The sequence below is a fragment of the Acipenser ruthenus genome, chromosome 1 (assembly GCF_902713425.1).
Source record: "Acipenser ruthenus chromosome 1, fAciRut3.2 maternal haplotype, whole genome shotgun sequence".
Taxonomy (NCBI): Eukaryota; Metazoa; Chordata; class Actinopteri; order Acipenseriformes; family Acipenseridae; genus Acipenser; species Acipenser ruthenus.
Genome location: NC_081189.1, coordinates 113716768 through 113731950, shown reverse-complemented (window position 1 = coordinate 113731950; position 15183 = coordinate 113716768). Strand labels below are relative to the sequence as shown.

General features: G+C 41.4%; 1 protein-coding gene across 1 annotated transcript in view; it reads left to right on the top strand.

Annotated features, from left to right (window-relative positions):
* LOC117421550 (F-box only protein 41-like) overlaps positions 1–15183 on the top strand; it is a 66167-nt gene that overhangs the window by 16529 nt on the left and 34455 nt on the right. The window contains exon 3 of the mRNA XM_034036075.2: positions 7379–7586. Within this exon, the coding sequence (XP_033891966.1) occupies positions 7379–7586 (208 nt within the window). The remainder of the gene's footprint in view (positions 1–7378; positions 7587–15183) is intronic.

Below are 15183 nucleotides of genomic sequence, written 5' to 3'. Positions count from 1 at the left end.
CAAGTCGTTATTACTGAATCTGGTATTTCCTATTTGCAACATGACAAGTGCACTGCAGTTAGTTAAAGATTAACTATGTTGTGTGCTGATGCCAGAGCCTTGTAACTGTTCCTTGTTACAAAATGCAAGTTTATAGAACATGTATGATTGTGTGCATTACACTATTGTTTTAAAAAAAGATGCTGTGGAAGGGTGGTGGGCAATTCACTGACACACACGGGAGACAGGTTTAATTGAAAACACTCCACTGGTGCCCAGTTTTATTATTTATATATTTTCTTTTAGCTTGCAGAGGGCGCGCTTGTCTGTGGCCTGAATACTAGCAATGGTAATGTCCCCACTGCCACTAAGCCGGTCAGCTCGGCTCTCCGTCCTATGCTGTTATGCACTATAAAGGCATAGGGCTGCAGAACCAAGTACCACCGCGTGATTCTGGCATTGTTATCCTTCACCCGGTGAAGCCATGCTAAGGGGGCATGATCTGTAACCAGGTTGAAGTGTAAACCCCAGGAGGTAGTACCGGAGTGACTTGACTGCCCAGTTTTTCTCACGGGGAAGGAGCTTCCTGCTGATATACAGAACCGGGTGCTCGCTTCCCCGCACCTCCTGAGACAACACTGCCCCGAGACCTGTTTGTGACACAGCCGTCTGCAGGGTGAACCTCTTGCTGAAATCAGGACTGCATAGCACTGGCTTGCTACACAGCCTTCGCTTCAGAGTGAGAAAGGCTGTCTGGCACGGCTCCGTCCACTGAACCATATTTGGGGCAGCCTTCCTGGTGAGGTCTGTCAAGGGAGCAGCGAGCGTGGCGAAGCTCGGGATGAACTTCCTATAATAGCCCACTAGTCCCAAGAAAGAGCGCACCTGGGTTTTGGTCGTAGGGACCGGCCAGTCAGCCAAGTCTTTCATCTTAGCAATCAGCGGTCTGATCTGGCCACTCCCTACTCGATACCCCAAATACTCTGACTCACTCTTCCCAATGGCACATTTCTTTGTGTTAGCAGTGAGCCCAGCCTCCCGCAAGGGTTGCAGTACCTGGGCCTATCCGGCAGAGATCGCCATAGCCTCGAATATCTCAATATAGGCTTTGGGTTGATCCTCTGCCGTCATTTTTGTCGGCCGTAGTAATCCTGGGTCCGGTCCCGCAGGTCGGCCAACCCCCTGCACTACCTCTGTTAGGGTTTGGCAGGTCCATTCTGCCTCCCTCTGCTCTTGCACTGCTTTGGTTGGACAGTGCCAGTGAATCCCACTGCTAACACTACGTGTGGAAGGGTGGTGGGCAATTCACTGATACACACGGGAGACAGAGGGTTTAATTGAAAACACAGCACTGGTGTCCAGTTTTATTATTTTCTATATTTTTAGCCCACAGAGGGCGCGCTTGTCCGTGGCCTGAATACTATCAATGGTAAACAGGACCACAGAAATACCAATACTGGTAAACAGTTAAATGCTGGCGCACTCACAGGTGCTTTGAAATAATAAATAACAAAAGACGAAAGAAAAGGGAAAATAAAACACAGTAATAAAACTACAAAATAAAAGGTGCTGCTTACACAGTGCCCCCACTGCCGCTAATCTGGTCAGCTCCGGTCTCCATCCTACGCTGTTATGCACTATACACTGGGGTGGCCAAGGTTCCCTTTCTACTCATACACGTTCCCTCGGATTCGTAACAATTTATTTTATATATTATTTTCTTTCTCTAGGCTGGCTGTCTTCCTCAGCCGTGCTTGCCTATTTTGTTCTCTCGCTCCAACCACTGGCGTTCCTGCCTGGTCTATGTTTACACTGGCCTTCTCAGCCAGCATCTCTGTGTATTCCCAATCATGGCCACCCGAATGCATAATCAAGCGCAGTACTTATGGGCCATGATGTGGTATGGAACAGAAAAGCCAGAGGACTTGTTGTTATGTTTTTTTTTTTTTAACTCCTGCAGTGATTTAGAGGACAGATCTTAAACCCCAGTGCACTAGAGCAGCCATTTTGAAAATAGCTTTGAAACAGATTTTAAAATTATAAGTGAAAAAAATTGCTAACAATGAAAATAAAAATGACAGGTATGTTATTTAAACAGTTATAACAACACATAGCAGTGGTGTAGCTGGGGGGTGGTTACACCCCCCCCCCCCCCAGAATGTAATTATTGAACTACATGGGGCAATACAAAATCTCTCGATTCATCACCAGCCCCCCCCCCCCCCGCGAAACAAAATCCTGGCGATCATTCACCAGCCATACCACCCCGAAACGAAATCCAGACGATTTTTTTAAATCTCTAACATGGTCAACACTGGCTGTACAATTTTACTTGTCAGGCGCTTTAAAAAATGATTAACAAAAATGCTAGAAATGTCTCAGGCAGGCAGACAAGAGGCTTTCAGGTTTGCTGTGGGCAGCAAAGTACAGACCTTTTTCATTTCTTTTTAAACCCCCTTTTCATCATCTGCATTTTTCACCAGACTAACCTAAGGAAAGAATATTGCTAAGCTACTGAACCATGCAGGTGAGGCCCAGCCTGTATGGCCTCGTTGGCACTTGACCAGCAGGGGTCGCTAAAGCGTGATGAGGTGAACTATCCCCAGCTGATTTTCTTTACTAACTCAAAGAAACGCACTTGCTGTGGGACAACAGCCAAGATCGGCACCTCACTGTCAATGTTGGTATGACTCACGCTGCAGTCCAGTCACTTGCTGCAGTCCTCTGTTTTATATCCAATGAATTCTTGATCCACCACAGACACATTTACATGGGAGAGGCTGAGGATCTTGTATAGTAAATACAGTGCCTTGCAAAAGTATTCAGACCCCTGACCAATTCTCTCATATTACTGAATTACAAATGGTACATTGACATTTCTGTTTGATATTTTATTTTAAAACACTGAAACTCAAAATCAATTTATTGTAAGGTGACATTGGTTTTATGTTGGGAAATATTTTTAAGAAAAATAAAAAACTGAAATATCTTGCTTGCATAAGTATTCAACCCCCACACATTAATATTTGGTAGAGCCACCTTTCGCTGCAATAACAGCTTTAAGTCATTTGGGGTAAGTATGTACCAGCTTTGCACACAGTGTCGGAGTGATTTTGGCCCATTCTTCTTGGCAGATTTGCTCCAGGTTGTTCAGGTTGGTTGGACGACGCTTGTGGACCGCAATTTTCAAATAGTGCCACAGATTCTCAATGGGATTGAAATCAGGACTTTGACTGGGCCACTGTAGGACATTCACCTTTTTGTTCTTGAGCCACTCCAGTGTTGCTTTGGCCTTGTACTTGGGATCATTGTCCTGCTGAAAGGTGAATTTCCTCCCAAGCTTCAGTTTTTTAGCGGACTGAAGCAGGTTCTCTTGCAGTATTTCCCTGTATTTTGCTCCATCCATTCTTCCTTCAATTTTAACAAGATGCCCAGTCCCTGCTGATGAGAAGCATCCCCACAGCATGATGCTGCCACCACCATACTTCACTGTGTGATGGTGTGTCTTGAGGCATGGGCAGTGTTAAGTTTGCACCACACATAGCGCTTTGAGTTTTGGCCAAAAAGCTCTATCTTGGTCTCATCTGACCACAAAACCTTTTTCTCACATCGCAGCTGGGTCACTCTCATGCTTTTTGGCAAACTCCAGAAGTGCTTTCAGATGGTACTTTTCGAGTAACAGCTTCTTTCTTGCCACCCTCCCATACAGGCCAGTGTTATGCAGTGCTCTTGATATGGTTGACTGGTGCACCATTACTCCACTCCCAGCCACTGAACTCTGTAGCTCCTTCAAAGTGATTGTTGGCCTCTCTGTGGCTTCTCTCACAAGTCTCCTTCTTGTTTGAGCGCTGAATTTTGAGGGACGGCCTTTTCTTGGCAGTGCCTGGGTGGTGTGATGCAGCTTCCACTTCCTGATTATTGATCCAACTGTACTCACTGGGATATCCAAACACTTGGATATTATTTTGTACCCTTTCCCTAATCTATGCATTTGTATTACTTTATCTCTAACTTCTGTAGAATGCTCTTTGGTCTTCATTTTCCTTCAGATTCACAGCCTGACCAATGATCCTTCAACTGTGGGGTTTTTATCCAGAAAATGCGACAGCAACTTTAATGGTTCACAGGTGGAGGCCAATGGTAAGGTAATTGTGTCCTCGTTAGGGCAATTTCTTTCATCGGTGTTAACTGGGAGCTTCCACAGCACAGGGGTTGAATAATTATGCAAGCAAGATATTTCAGTTTTTTATTTTTCTTAAAAATATTTCCCAACATAAAACCAATGTCACCTTACAATAATTGATTTTGAGTTTCAGTGTTTTAAAGTAAAATATCAAACAGAACGAAATGTCAATGTACGATTTGTAATTCAGTAATATGAGAGAATTGGTCAGGGGTCTGAATACTTTTGCAATGCACTGTATATGCAGTTCTCTACACACTTCACCACAGCTGTAATTCAGTATTCAAGTTCAGTATTACAGCACCTCTCTGCTCCACCAGCACAGGGAGTATGTTACACTGTAAGTGATTGTTATTAAGTGATCCTTCCTACAGCTACTCTTGAGCCAGGAAGATAATCAATCTGAATGTAAGACTTGGCAAGCTTAAAGCACACAACACAAACAATAACCTACACACAATGATTTAAGCAAGAATTCAAATGATACTAAACCAGCAATCACATACCTGCATTGGGGATCTTTCCAGACCTAATCCTTCTTATTAACTGTGGACATACTCTAGACAACAGTACTAGCAGGAAATTCCTCCAACAGGATGCTTCACATTAGGGGACAAAAAGAACTGCCTTGTTATCTGCATATTTCCAACCTGTTTTAATGCCAGGAGCACATTAGTTATCACAGCTGCCTCTGCACTGAAGTTAACAATTTGTGGTGCACATCAATAAAGAAAATGGAAAATTCCTATAACCTGCAATCCGTGGACAGATCAATGGACAATTTAATAAAGGCTGGTACTCTGTGTGAGTGGGGGTGGAGATGTTATTTCATGTGGAACACATTGTATTCTGCTGCTAACTACAGCCTGTCACAGTGATGATCAGTCAGGATGCTCTGACAAGAATGAAACAGAAAGTTCTGCCACGTCCAATTTAGTATTATCACTTTATTCATGATTCGATCTGAGACACACTGCTTTACTGTTAGGTCATAGAGTTTTTATTTATTTATTTATTTATTTATTTATTTATTTAAAAAAAAAAAAAAAAAAAAAAAAAATTGTTCCCAAGAACCTTGTTCATTATACTGTACGTCAATGACTGAATAAACTCACAATCTGAATCTGATCGGGTCCCTAATCTCTGATTCCTGAGACCTCAACAGCAGAAGCTAGTAATATCCCTACACACCTCAAGTAGAAGAAAATAAAATCTAAATAAAACAATTTTCCCCTCACCTAAAATGCAAGTAATAAAGATACACATTCCATATCTTGACTGACATATAACCACAACAATACCCTCATCTTTGGGAATTACCAGGGAAATTACTAGTAAATCTCTGATAAATACCTCTTTGTTTGTTATTATTGTTTAATTAAGGGACCAAGGCCATATAATTATGTGCTGGTGTCAACGTTTCTATCGCATTCACAGATTTTAAAGTGTTACAGCATTTAAAATCGTTGCATGATTTCCTGCTTCATCCTCCTGGGCACTCCAATGATTGTGACGCAATAAACTAGCAAATATACTTCAATACATCAACACTGCATTGTGTTCTGAGTCTCAAATAGCTTCCACTTCCTACAGGGCACTTTAATCCAGACACGCTCCATTCTCTGCCAAGCTAGAGAGAAACCCTTCCCTTTATTTGCTGTTATGATGATGTTTGAATTATCAACTCATTTAACAGGGCGGAGGCTGGGCATGAACCAGCGACCCCCCCACACTGCAAGTGAGTACTGGGTAAAAGAGCTGGGCTCGTCTGCATTCATGGTTTTAGAGCCTCTAACCTTATCCTGAGACCCTGTAGTAGCTGCAGCACCTGCATGTACCATTGTTCTTTCTAGATTTGTATTATGTTTTTTCTACTTGAGTGCCTGCTGCCTATTGCTTCAACTCTTCTACTTCTTCGGTCAAGTGAAATGAATCAACTGTCATTAATATATTTTTTTCATATTGAATGGCTGAATTAGTTCATCTGTTTCATCAATTGTAAACTACTAAAAATGCAGAACCGACATTTGTGTCTTCAGTGGAGAACACCTGCTAAAACCTCCCTTTTTTAATAAAATCAAACACTCATGTGCCTGTGAAAGTCATCTATGAGATTTAAGCTGCTTACATGAAATTTCAGTAAATGCATTCTAATATTTTTTTAAAAATGTTCTAATAAATGAAATGGGTATTCCCTTCCCTCGGTATGAGACTGCGTGGCTTGGCTCTTAAATTTGAATAGATCATTAAGTGCGTTTACACTAGCGTTCCGGAATCTTTCCGATAAGATTCTGGGACAGTCTGTACCAGATCGGTGTGTTTACACTTGCTTGAAACAGCAGGGGGTACTTCTCAGAGGAGCAAGAAAAGGAGGGAAGAAAAAAAAGAGAAGCTGACGCCCTGCTGTAGTGACAGATTTTTCCGCTGCCCATTTAGTGCTCCTTGGATCCTGTCTTCACTCCAGATAGATATTAAAACCCTGCTTTCTTCATCAGTGAAGTTGCACAAGCATTAGTCAGACATTATTTCCGAAATCTGTAATACAAAACAATTAGGTTTAGCCAGTAGTTGCTACAAAAAACTACATAACAAAAAACATGCAGCCACCACAGTTAATTGATATAGCAAACATATTATCAATACTTAATATAAAAAATATAGAAATGTGTTACACTTCTGCAATCTTTCCAGAATACGTCCTCAGCACGTTTACATTGAAAAAAAGTGAACAGAATCCTTCCTCTTGTCCTTTCAGTCCGGAGTACAAACTCAACATTTGAGAGGATAAGAGGACGAATTCCGGAACGTGCTCAGTAGCATTTACACGAGCAAAAAGTGTCCGTCCTCTCATCCTCTCGATCCGGAATATTTGTGCCAGTGGAAACACACCTATTATTAGTGAACTGGATGGTGTTTGCCAGTGTGAGCGTGGAGGAAGCTTAGCACTTGAGGCATTTCAAATTGCTAAAGCTTGTTCATTTTTACTCAGACTTAAGCATAAGTCCCAGTTCATAATGTAAGTTTTTACAAGGTCATCCATAAAAATCGACTACACTGTTAGCTCAGAAACAGGGTAAAATAATCAATTTATTTATTTGAAGCCAGCACCCGTCAGACTGGTCCCAGTTCTCCCGATAATGAATTGCTGTGTTTGCCATGGACTTGGCCCTGCTGTGCTGTTTTGTGCCGTGCCTCTCACTGGCTCTTCCCCTGCAGGGAGGTGGCACAGATTGACCAGTTCCTGCAGGAGACGGCGGCGAGGGAGGCCAACGCGAAGGTGCGTCTGCAGCAGTTCATCGAGGAGCTCCTGGACCGGGCTGACCGCGCTGAGAAGCAGCTCCAGAGCATCAGCAGTTGCAGCTCCACTCCCAACGGCAGTCTGAGCCGCTGCAGTGTGCCGGGATGCAAGAGCACCGGCCGACAGGTACACAACCACAGCCACGTGGCGCTCCAGTAAGAGGCAGCTGTAATGCCCCTTGGTTGCCATCTTAAAATGTAGTATTGTTATTGTGCTTGTTATTATTGATGCTATTGTTGATAATACAAGGAATAATGTACACTATAATGATCTAAGACTGTCATTCTTTTGGGGTTTTGGAGACATGATAAACCACAAAAGTAAATTGCACCTTTTTACATGCAGATTTATGCATTTGTTTTATTTGTTGTTATTATTATTATTATTATTATTATTATTATTATTATTATTATTATTATTATTATTATTATTTATTTCTTAGCAGACGCCCTTATCCAGGGCGACTTACAATCTTAAGCAAATACATTAAGTGTTTTTATTTGTTATCATACATCGTAGAGATTCAAAATAAAAAAAAAATAAATGAACTGTAAACGGAACATTTTATAGACTTATTAACTACGGTTGCTACAATTTGTAGGGAAATGAATTACATGTTCAAAATGATACAGATTTTGAACATGTAATTCAGTCTTGTTTACTTAGCTGACTATAGTGGTGTTTTAAAATACTTAGATTTATTCCAAATTACTGTTTAATCTGTTAGGTGAGGGCAAATTCCAGAACAGTATTATAAGTTCAGAATTAACTTTACACATGCAACAAGACAACAAAGCAAACATATCATAGTAAAGAAATCGCTCCAGATCATGAAATGCAGTGGTTGTTTGTATTTTACCAAGGCTGTTTTTGAATGCATGTGAATTTATGCAGCGCTACACTCTTGTAAGCAATTACAGTTACAGAACAAGTCATGCATTTTCTTTTAGATTTCAAGCTTCCCTGTTTTAGTTTGTCCCCTGGCGCAGTTGTCTTCACACATCACTCACCTTGTAGAGACTCTGCAGTGACTGTGTAGCTGCACCCACACTGACTGTGTGAGAGTGCTTGGTCCTGTGTCAACGCTTCTACTTCTGTCAGATGTTGTTCGTTTTCCTTGCCGGGTTGGATCAGAAGGTCCACAAGGTTTATATGAGGTTTCTGATATGCAGTTGTAGTCAAAAGTTTACATACTCCAATGTAAATTTATAATTTCTAGAAATTTCTCATAAAACTAATAATTATAGGAAAAATCTTTTGCAGCAAAAGTTGTGCTTTTGTGGATGAGGGAAAAAAAAGTTACAAGAAATAGATGTCTACAATTATTTATTTCAGCAATTTTTTTGCAAAACTCCAAACATGGAAATTCAAAAGTAGTCATACCCTGACAAGGAAAATGAAATTAATAGCTAGTTGAGGCACCTTTAGCAATAATAACCTCTTTTAAACGATTAGGACATTTGTCAATGAGCTTTTGGCATGATTATTTAGTGATTTTTGACCATTCTTCAACGCAAAATTGTTCCAGTTCATTCAAATTCCAAGGACTTCTCTTGTGCACGCCTTCAACTCATACCAAAGATTCTCAATCGGATTTAGATCGGGACTTTGACTAGGCCATTCCAGAACCTTGATTATATTCATCTTTAACCATTCTGAAGTAGATTTTGATATGTGTGGAACATCCAGTTGCACTTTAAACCAAGTTTTGTAACTTGGCCAATATCTTTTGGTATGCTGTGGAATCCATTTTACCATGTATTGGAACTAAATTTCCTGTGCCATTAGAGGAAAAACAGCCCCATAGAAGGATATTACCACCTCCAGTAGGTATGGTGTTCTTTTCTTTGTACGCCTCACCAGACTTTCTCCAAACGTAAGGATTATCAGCGTGACCAAACACCTCGAGTTTTGTTTCATAACTCCACAAAACCTTTCACCAGAACTCATATCCATCATTCAAATACCGTTTTACAAACCTTAAGCAATTGTCCTTGTGACATTTTCCTAAGAGTGTTTTTTTCCTTGGCCTGTGACCATTGAGACCTTCACCATGCAATACTCGACCTATGGTTGAAATGGAAACCCCAGTCCCACTTGCAGCTAATTCACTTTGAATATCTTTGAATATATATATTAAGAACATAAGAGAGTTTACAAGCCAGAAGAGGCCATTCAGCCTATCTTGCTCATTTGGTTGTTAGTAGCTTATTGATCCCAGAATCTCATCAAGCAGCTTCAACAACATTACTGGGGAGTTGGTTCCAGATCGGATTACCTTAGACAATAACCGACATTCACACAACCTGTCAGAAATATAAAACAATAGTTTATTTAAGAATAAAAAGGGGTGCACCCCTACAGAAAGGAAAGGCTGTTGGTTAGAGATATGCGTCAAGTGTACAGTTCATTGATTCCATAGTCAAACGATTACAACAACCATAACTTCATTAGCATACATATTTAACCCTTTGCGGTCCATTGTCGGACCTGGTCCGACATTGCAATTATTCCTATCAGGTCCATTGTCGGACCCTGTCCGACATCATTATAGAAACGCAAAAAACGGGTTTTAGTCGTTTTTTCTCTGGAAAAAGTCGAGAAAACCATTCAATGGCCGAGTGGGAACGACAGGAGCCGAGACAAGTTGAAAAAAAAAAAAAAAAAAAAAAAAAAAGGCATATCTCATGATTAGTCATACCTGGCCCTGGTATCAGATAACGGGGCGGTCGTATGTAAACAAGCTGGCTGCCTGTGAATCAGCGCACAGAGAACACGGACATTTGCAGAGCTTTTTTGAGATGTTATAGTAATAAAATAATGACTTGGATCGCATTATTGAGGAGTTTGGTGATAAAACGAGTGATCAGGAGATGATTGATCGGTATGTACGACTATTATTATTATTTATTTCTTACATAGGTGAAAGCTATAGCGAACGAAAGGGTGGGGCGGGGCTGGAGATGCCTAGTGAGTGCTTTGTTGATATGCAGGGCCATTTAAACCTGTTTGACTGTGAAAAAAAATACTTTTAAGCAGCGCATCTAAACTTAACTGCGCGTGTGAAAATAAATTAGACCTGGCGTGCCTGACGTGCATTTAATAAATGGACCGCAAAGGGTTAATATATTAATATTATATAGTGGGATTCAAACTGCATCCTATGAAGTGACAACATGTCTTGATTGCCACTGTTTAGCTGGGCGCACATCACAGTCTTTTCGTAATCTGAATGAAACTCAGACAACAGAGTGGAATTTTAAACAGGGCGTTTATTTATATACAGCGCTCCTCATTCATAGGATGCAGTTTGAATCCCAAAATAAACAAAACCAAAACAAAACCTCCCTACGGAGTACTAGCTAAACAGTAATTTACTGACTAATAACCAGGCAGCTAAGCTGCTTGCCAGTTGAACCCAATTCCAGTATAAATGCACAGATTTAACAACACTTTGTTTCTGACCTTCGTTCAGTCGGTCTCTCCGCCACACTCCACGGCCTTAGCCTTAACACAGACAGCTAGCAAGCGGATTCAGGGTCTTTAAATATGCGTGCCAATAAACCACAGGTGTTCTGAATTCTCTGGACCTTGCAACGTCTGCTGGGAAGTGTAGTTATTTTACCCTGCCCATAGGCTATTGGGCTACATTGTCTCATCCAGTGGTTATAGAGGGTATAGGCTCTGCGCTAGTCACGGTCCTATATATCTCTCCTCTCTAACCCTTTACCACATATCCTCCATTCTCAGACCCATCGGGTATGTGTACGCGGGAAAGACCATCAGCGTTACCGTGGTTCTTGCCTGTCCTGTGCTCAATAGAATAATTAAAAACCTGTAGGCTCAAAAACCACCTGGTGTTCTTTGTTTTAATGCATCCAGGTTAGGGGAGCATGAACTGTGACCAGTTTAAAACATCTTCCTAGGAGATAATATTTTAAGGCTTCTACCGCCCACTTTATAGCAGACACTCTTTTTCCACTATGGCATAATTTTTCACCTAGGTAGTTAGTTTCCTGATATAGGGTGCTCTTCACCTCATATCTTTTGAGAAAGAACCACTCCTAAACCAACTTTGGATGCAGCAGTTTGTACTACAAACTATTTTGTGAAATCAGGGGTGACCAACACAGGTTGTGCGCAAAGTGCATGTTTCAGTGCCTGGAATGCTACCTCTGCTTCCGTGGTCCATTTAACCATGTCTGGACCTCTGGCTCTGGTTAAATGTGTTAGGGGTGGCAAAGTTAGAGATAAAGCACCGGTAGTACCCTGTTAAACCTAAGAAAGCCCGTACCTGTTTTTTGTTTACTGGCCTAGGCTCTTTTGAATAGCCTCCACTGGGCTTCACTAACCCCTGACCAGTCATGTAGCCCAGATATTTGGCTGCTTCTAAGCCAATCGAACATTTTGCTGGGTTAGCAGTTAACCCAGCAGCCTGAAGACAATCCAGCATGGCCTGTACCCTAAGCAAATGCGTCTCCCAATCCTCAGTTTGGATTGTGACGTCATCCAGATAAGCAGCTGCATACTGTCTGTGAGGTTTTAAAATCTTGTCCAGTATTCATTGGAATGTGGCTGGGGCTCTGTGCAAACCAAATGGCAAGACTGTACACTGAAACAACCCTTCTGGGGTGGAGAACGCCATTTTTTCCTTAGCCTGTTTGCTGAGGGGAACCTACCAATAGCCTTTAGTCAGATCTAACGTGGTGAGGAACAAAGTCTTACCTAACCGATCAATTAGTTCATCAGTGCATGGGGTAAGCATAACATTTTGAAATGTTATTTAGTTTCCGATAATCATTACAAAATCGAATTGACCCATCTGGTTTTGGGACCAACGCAATCGGACTAGACCATTCACTGTGTGATTCTTATATAACCCACAAATCTAACATTTTCTTTACCCCTGCACTGATGGCTTCTCTCCTGACTTCAGGTACCCGGTACGGCTTCAAATTAACCCTTTGTCTTGGCTCGGTTACAATATCAGGCTGAATACTCTGTTTTCCAAGGTAAGACTGAAAATAACGCTTTATTTTTATTTACAACCCCCCGGATCTCCTGCTATTGGCAGTCTGACAATGTCTCGTCTACTTTCATGGCCAGTCCAGCTGAGTTATTGTCAGGGTCAGAGACCGTGGCTGTTCCCATGGCAAACAAGGCTTCCCTGTCCTTCCAAGCCTTCAACAAATTTACATGGTAGAGCTGTTCCGGTTTTCACCTACCTGGCTGTCTAACCTTGTAATTCACTGGCCTCACCCATTTAATAATTTCATATGGCCCATGCCATTTAGCTAGGAACATACTCTCTACCACTGGCATCAAGACTAGCACATGATCCCCTGGTTCAAAAACTCAGGTTTTTGCATTTTTGTTGTATGCGTTCTTTTGTGCTTCCTGCTCTTGACTCATGTGTTCCCGGACTATTGGCATGACGGCCAAAATATGGTCCTGCATTTGGGATATATGTTCAATTACACTCCAATTGGGGGTTGATTCCTGTTCCCATGTTTCCTTTGCGATATCCAACAAGCCTTGGGGATGTCTCCCATAGAACAATTCAAATCATGAAAATCCCAGAGAGGCTTGTGGTACTTCGCATATCGCACACATCAACTAGGGTAGTAAACATCCCAGTTTTTCCCATCTTTGTCAATGACTTTTCTGAGCATGGCTTTAAGGGTCTTATTAAAACGCTCAACAAGTCCATCTGTTTGTGGGTGGTAGACAGAGGTTCTCAGATGTTTTATTTTTAACAGTTTAACTCTTTGGTAATTCGAGACATAAATGGGGTGCCCTGGTCGCTTAGTATCTCCTTTGGAATTCCAGCTCTACTAAACATGTGCTTTAGCTCTTTGGCAGTCGTTTTTGCTGGTGTATTTCGAAAGGGTATGGTCTCAGGGTACCGAGTGGCATAATCCAAAATTACTAAGATGTATTGGTGCCCCCTTGCGGATTTCCCTAATGGTCCTACTAAATCGATTCCTATATGCTCAAACGGCATCTCAATAATGGACAGTGGAATCAAAGGACTGTGAAACTTTTGGAATGGGGCTTTCTCTTGATAGACCGGACAGCTCGTACAATGGTTTTTGACCATTCTTCAACGCAAAATTGTTCCAGTTCATTCAAATTCCAAGGACTTCTCTTGTGCACGCCTTCAACTCATACCAAAGATTCTCAATCGGATTTAGATCGGGACTTTGACTAGGCCATTCCAGAACCTTGATTATATTCATCTTTAACCATTCTGAAGTAGATTTTGATATGTGTGGAACATCCAGTTGCACTTTAAACCAAGTTTTGTAACTTGGCCAATATCTTTTGGTATGCTGTGGAATCCATTTTACCATGTATTGGAACTAAATTTCCTGTGCCATTAGAGGAAAAACAGCCCCATAGAAGGATATTACCACCTCCAGTAGGTATGGTGTTCTTTTCTTTGTACGCCTCACCAGACTTTCTCCAAACGTAAGGATTATCAGCGTGACCAAACACCTCGAGTTTTGTTTCATAACTCCACAAAACCTTTCACCAGAACTCATATCCATCATTCAAATACCGTTTTACAAACCTTAAGCAATTGTCCTTGTGACATTTTCCTAAGAGTGTTTTTTTCCTTGGCCTGTGACCATTGAGACCTTCACCATGCAATACTCGACCTATGGTTGAAATGGAAACCCCAGTCCCACTTGCAGCTAATTCACTTTGAATATCTTTGAATATATATATTAAGAACATAAGAGAGTTTACAAGCCAGAAGAGGCCATTCAGCCTATCTTGCTCATTTGGTTGTTAGTAGCTTATTGATCCCAGAATCTCATCAAGCAGCTTCAACAACATTACTGGGGAGTTGGTTCCAGATCGGATTACCTTAGACAATAACCGACATTCACACAACCTGTCAGAAATATAAAACAATAGTTTATTTAAGAATAAAAAGGGGTGCACCCCTACAGAAAGGAAAGGCTGTTGGTTAGAGATATGCGTCAAGTGTACAGTTCATTGATTCCATAGTCAAACGATTACAACAACCATAACTTCATTAGCATACATATTTAACCCTTTGCGGTCCATTGTCGGACCTGGTCCGACATTGCAATTATTCCTATCAGGTCCATTGTCGGACCCTGTCCGACATCATTATAGAAACGCAAAAAACGGGTTTTAGTCGTTTTTTCTCTGGAAAAAGTCGAGAAAACCATTCAATGGCCGAGTGGGAACGACAGGAGCCGAGACAAGTTGAAAAAAAAAAAAAAAAAAAAAAAAAAAGGCATATCTCATGATTAGTCATACCTGGCCCTGGTATCAGATAACGGGGCGGTCGTATGTAAACAAGCTGGCTGCCTGTGAATCAGCGCACAGAGAACACGGACATTTGCAGAGCTTTTTTGAGATGTTATAGTAATAAAATAATGACTTGGATCGCATTATTGAGGAGTTTGGTGATAAAACGAGTGATCAGGAGATGATTGATCGGTATGTACGACTATTATTATTATTTATTTCTTACATAGGTGAAAGCTATAGCGAACGAAAGGGTGGGGCGGGGCTGGAGATGCCTAGTGAGTGCTTTGTTGATATGCAGGGCCATTTAAACCTGTTTGACTGTGAAAAAAAATACTTTTAAGCAGCGCATCTAAACTTAACTGCGCGTGTGAAAATAAATTAGACCTGGCGTGCCTGACGTGCATTTAATAAATGGACCGCAAAGGGTTAATAT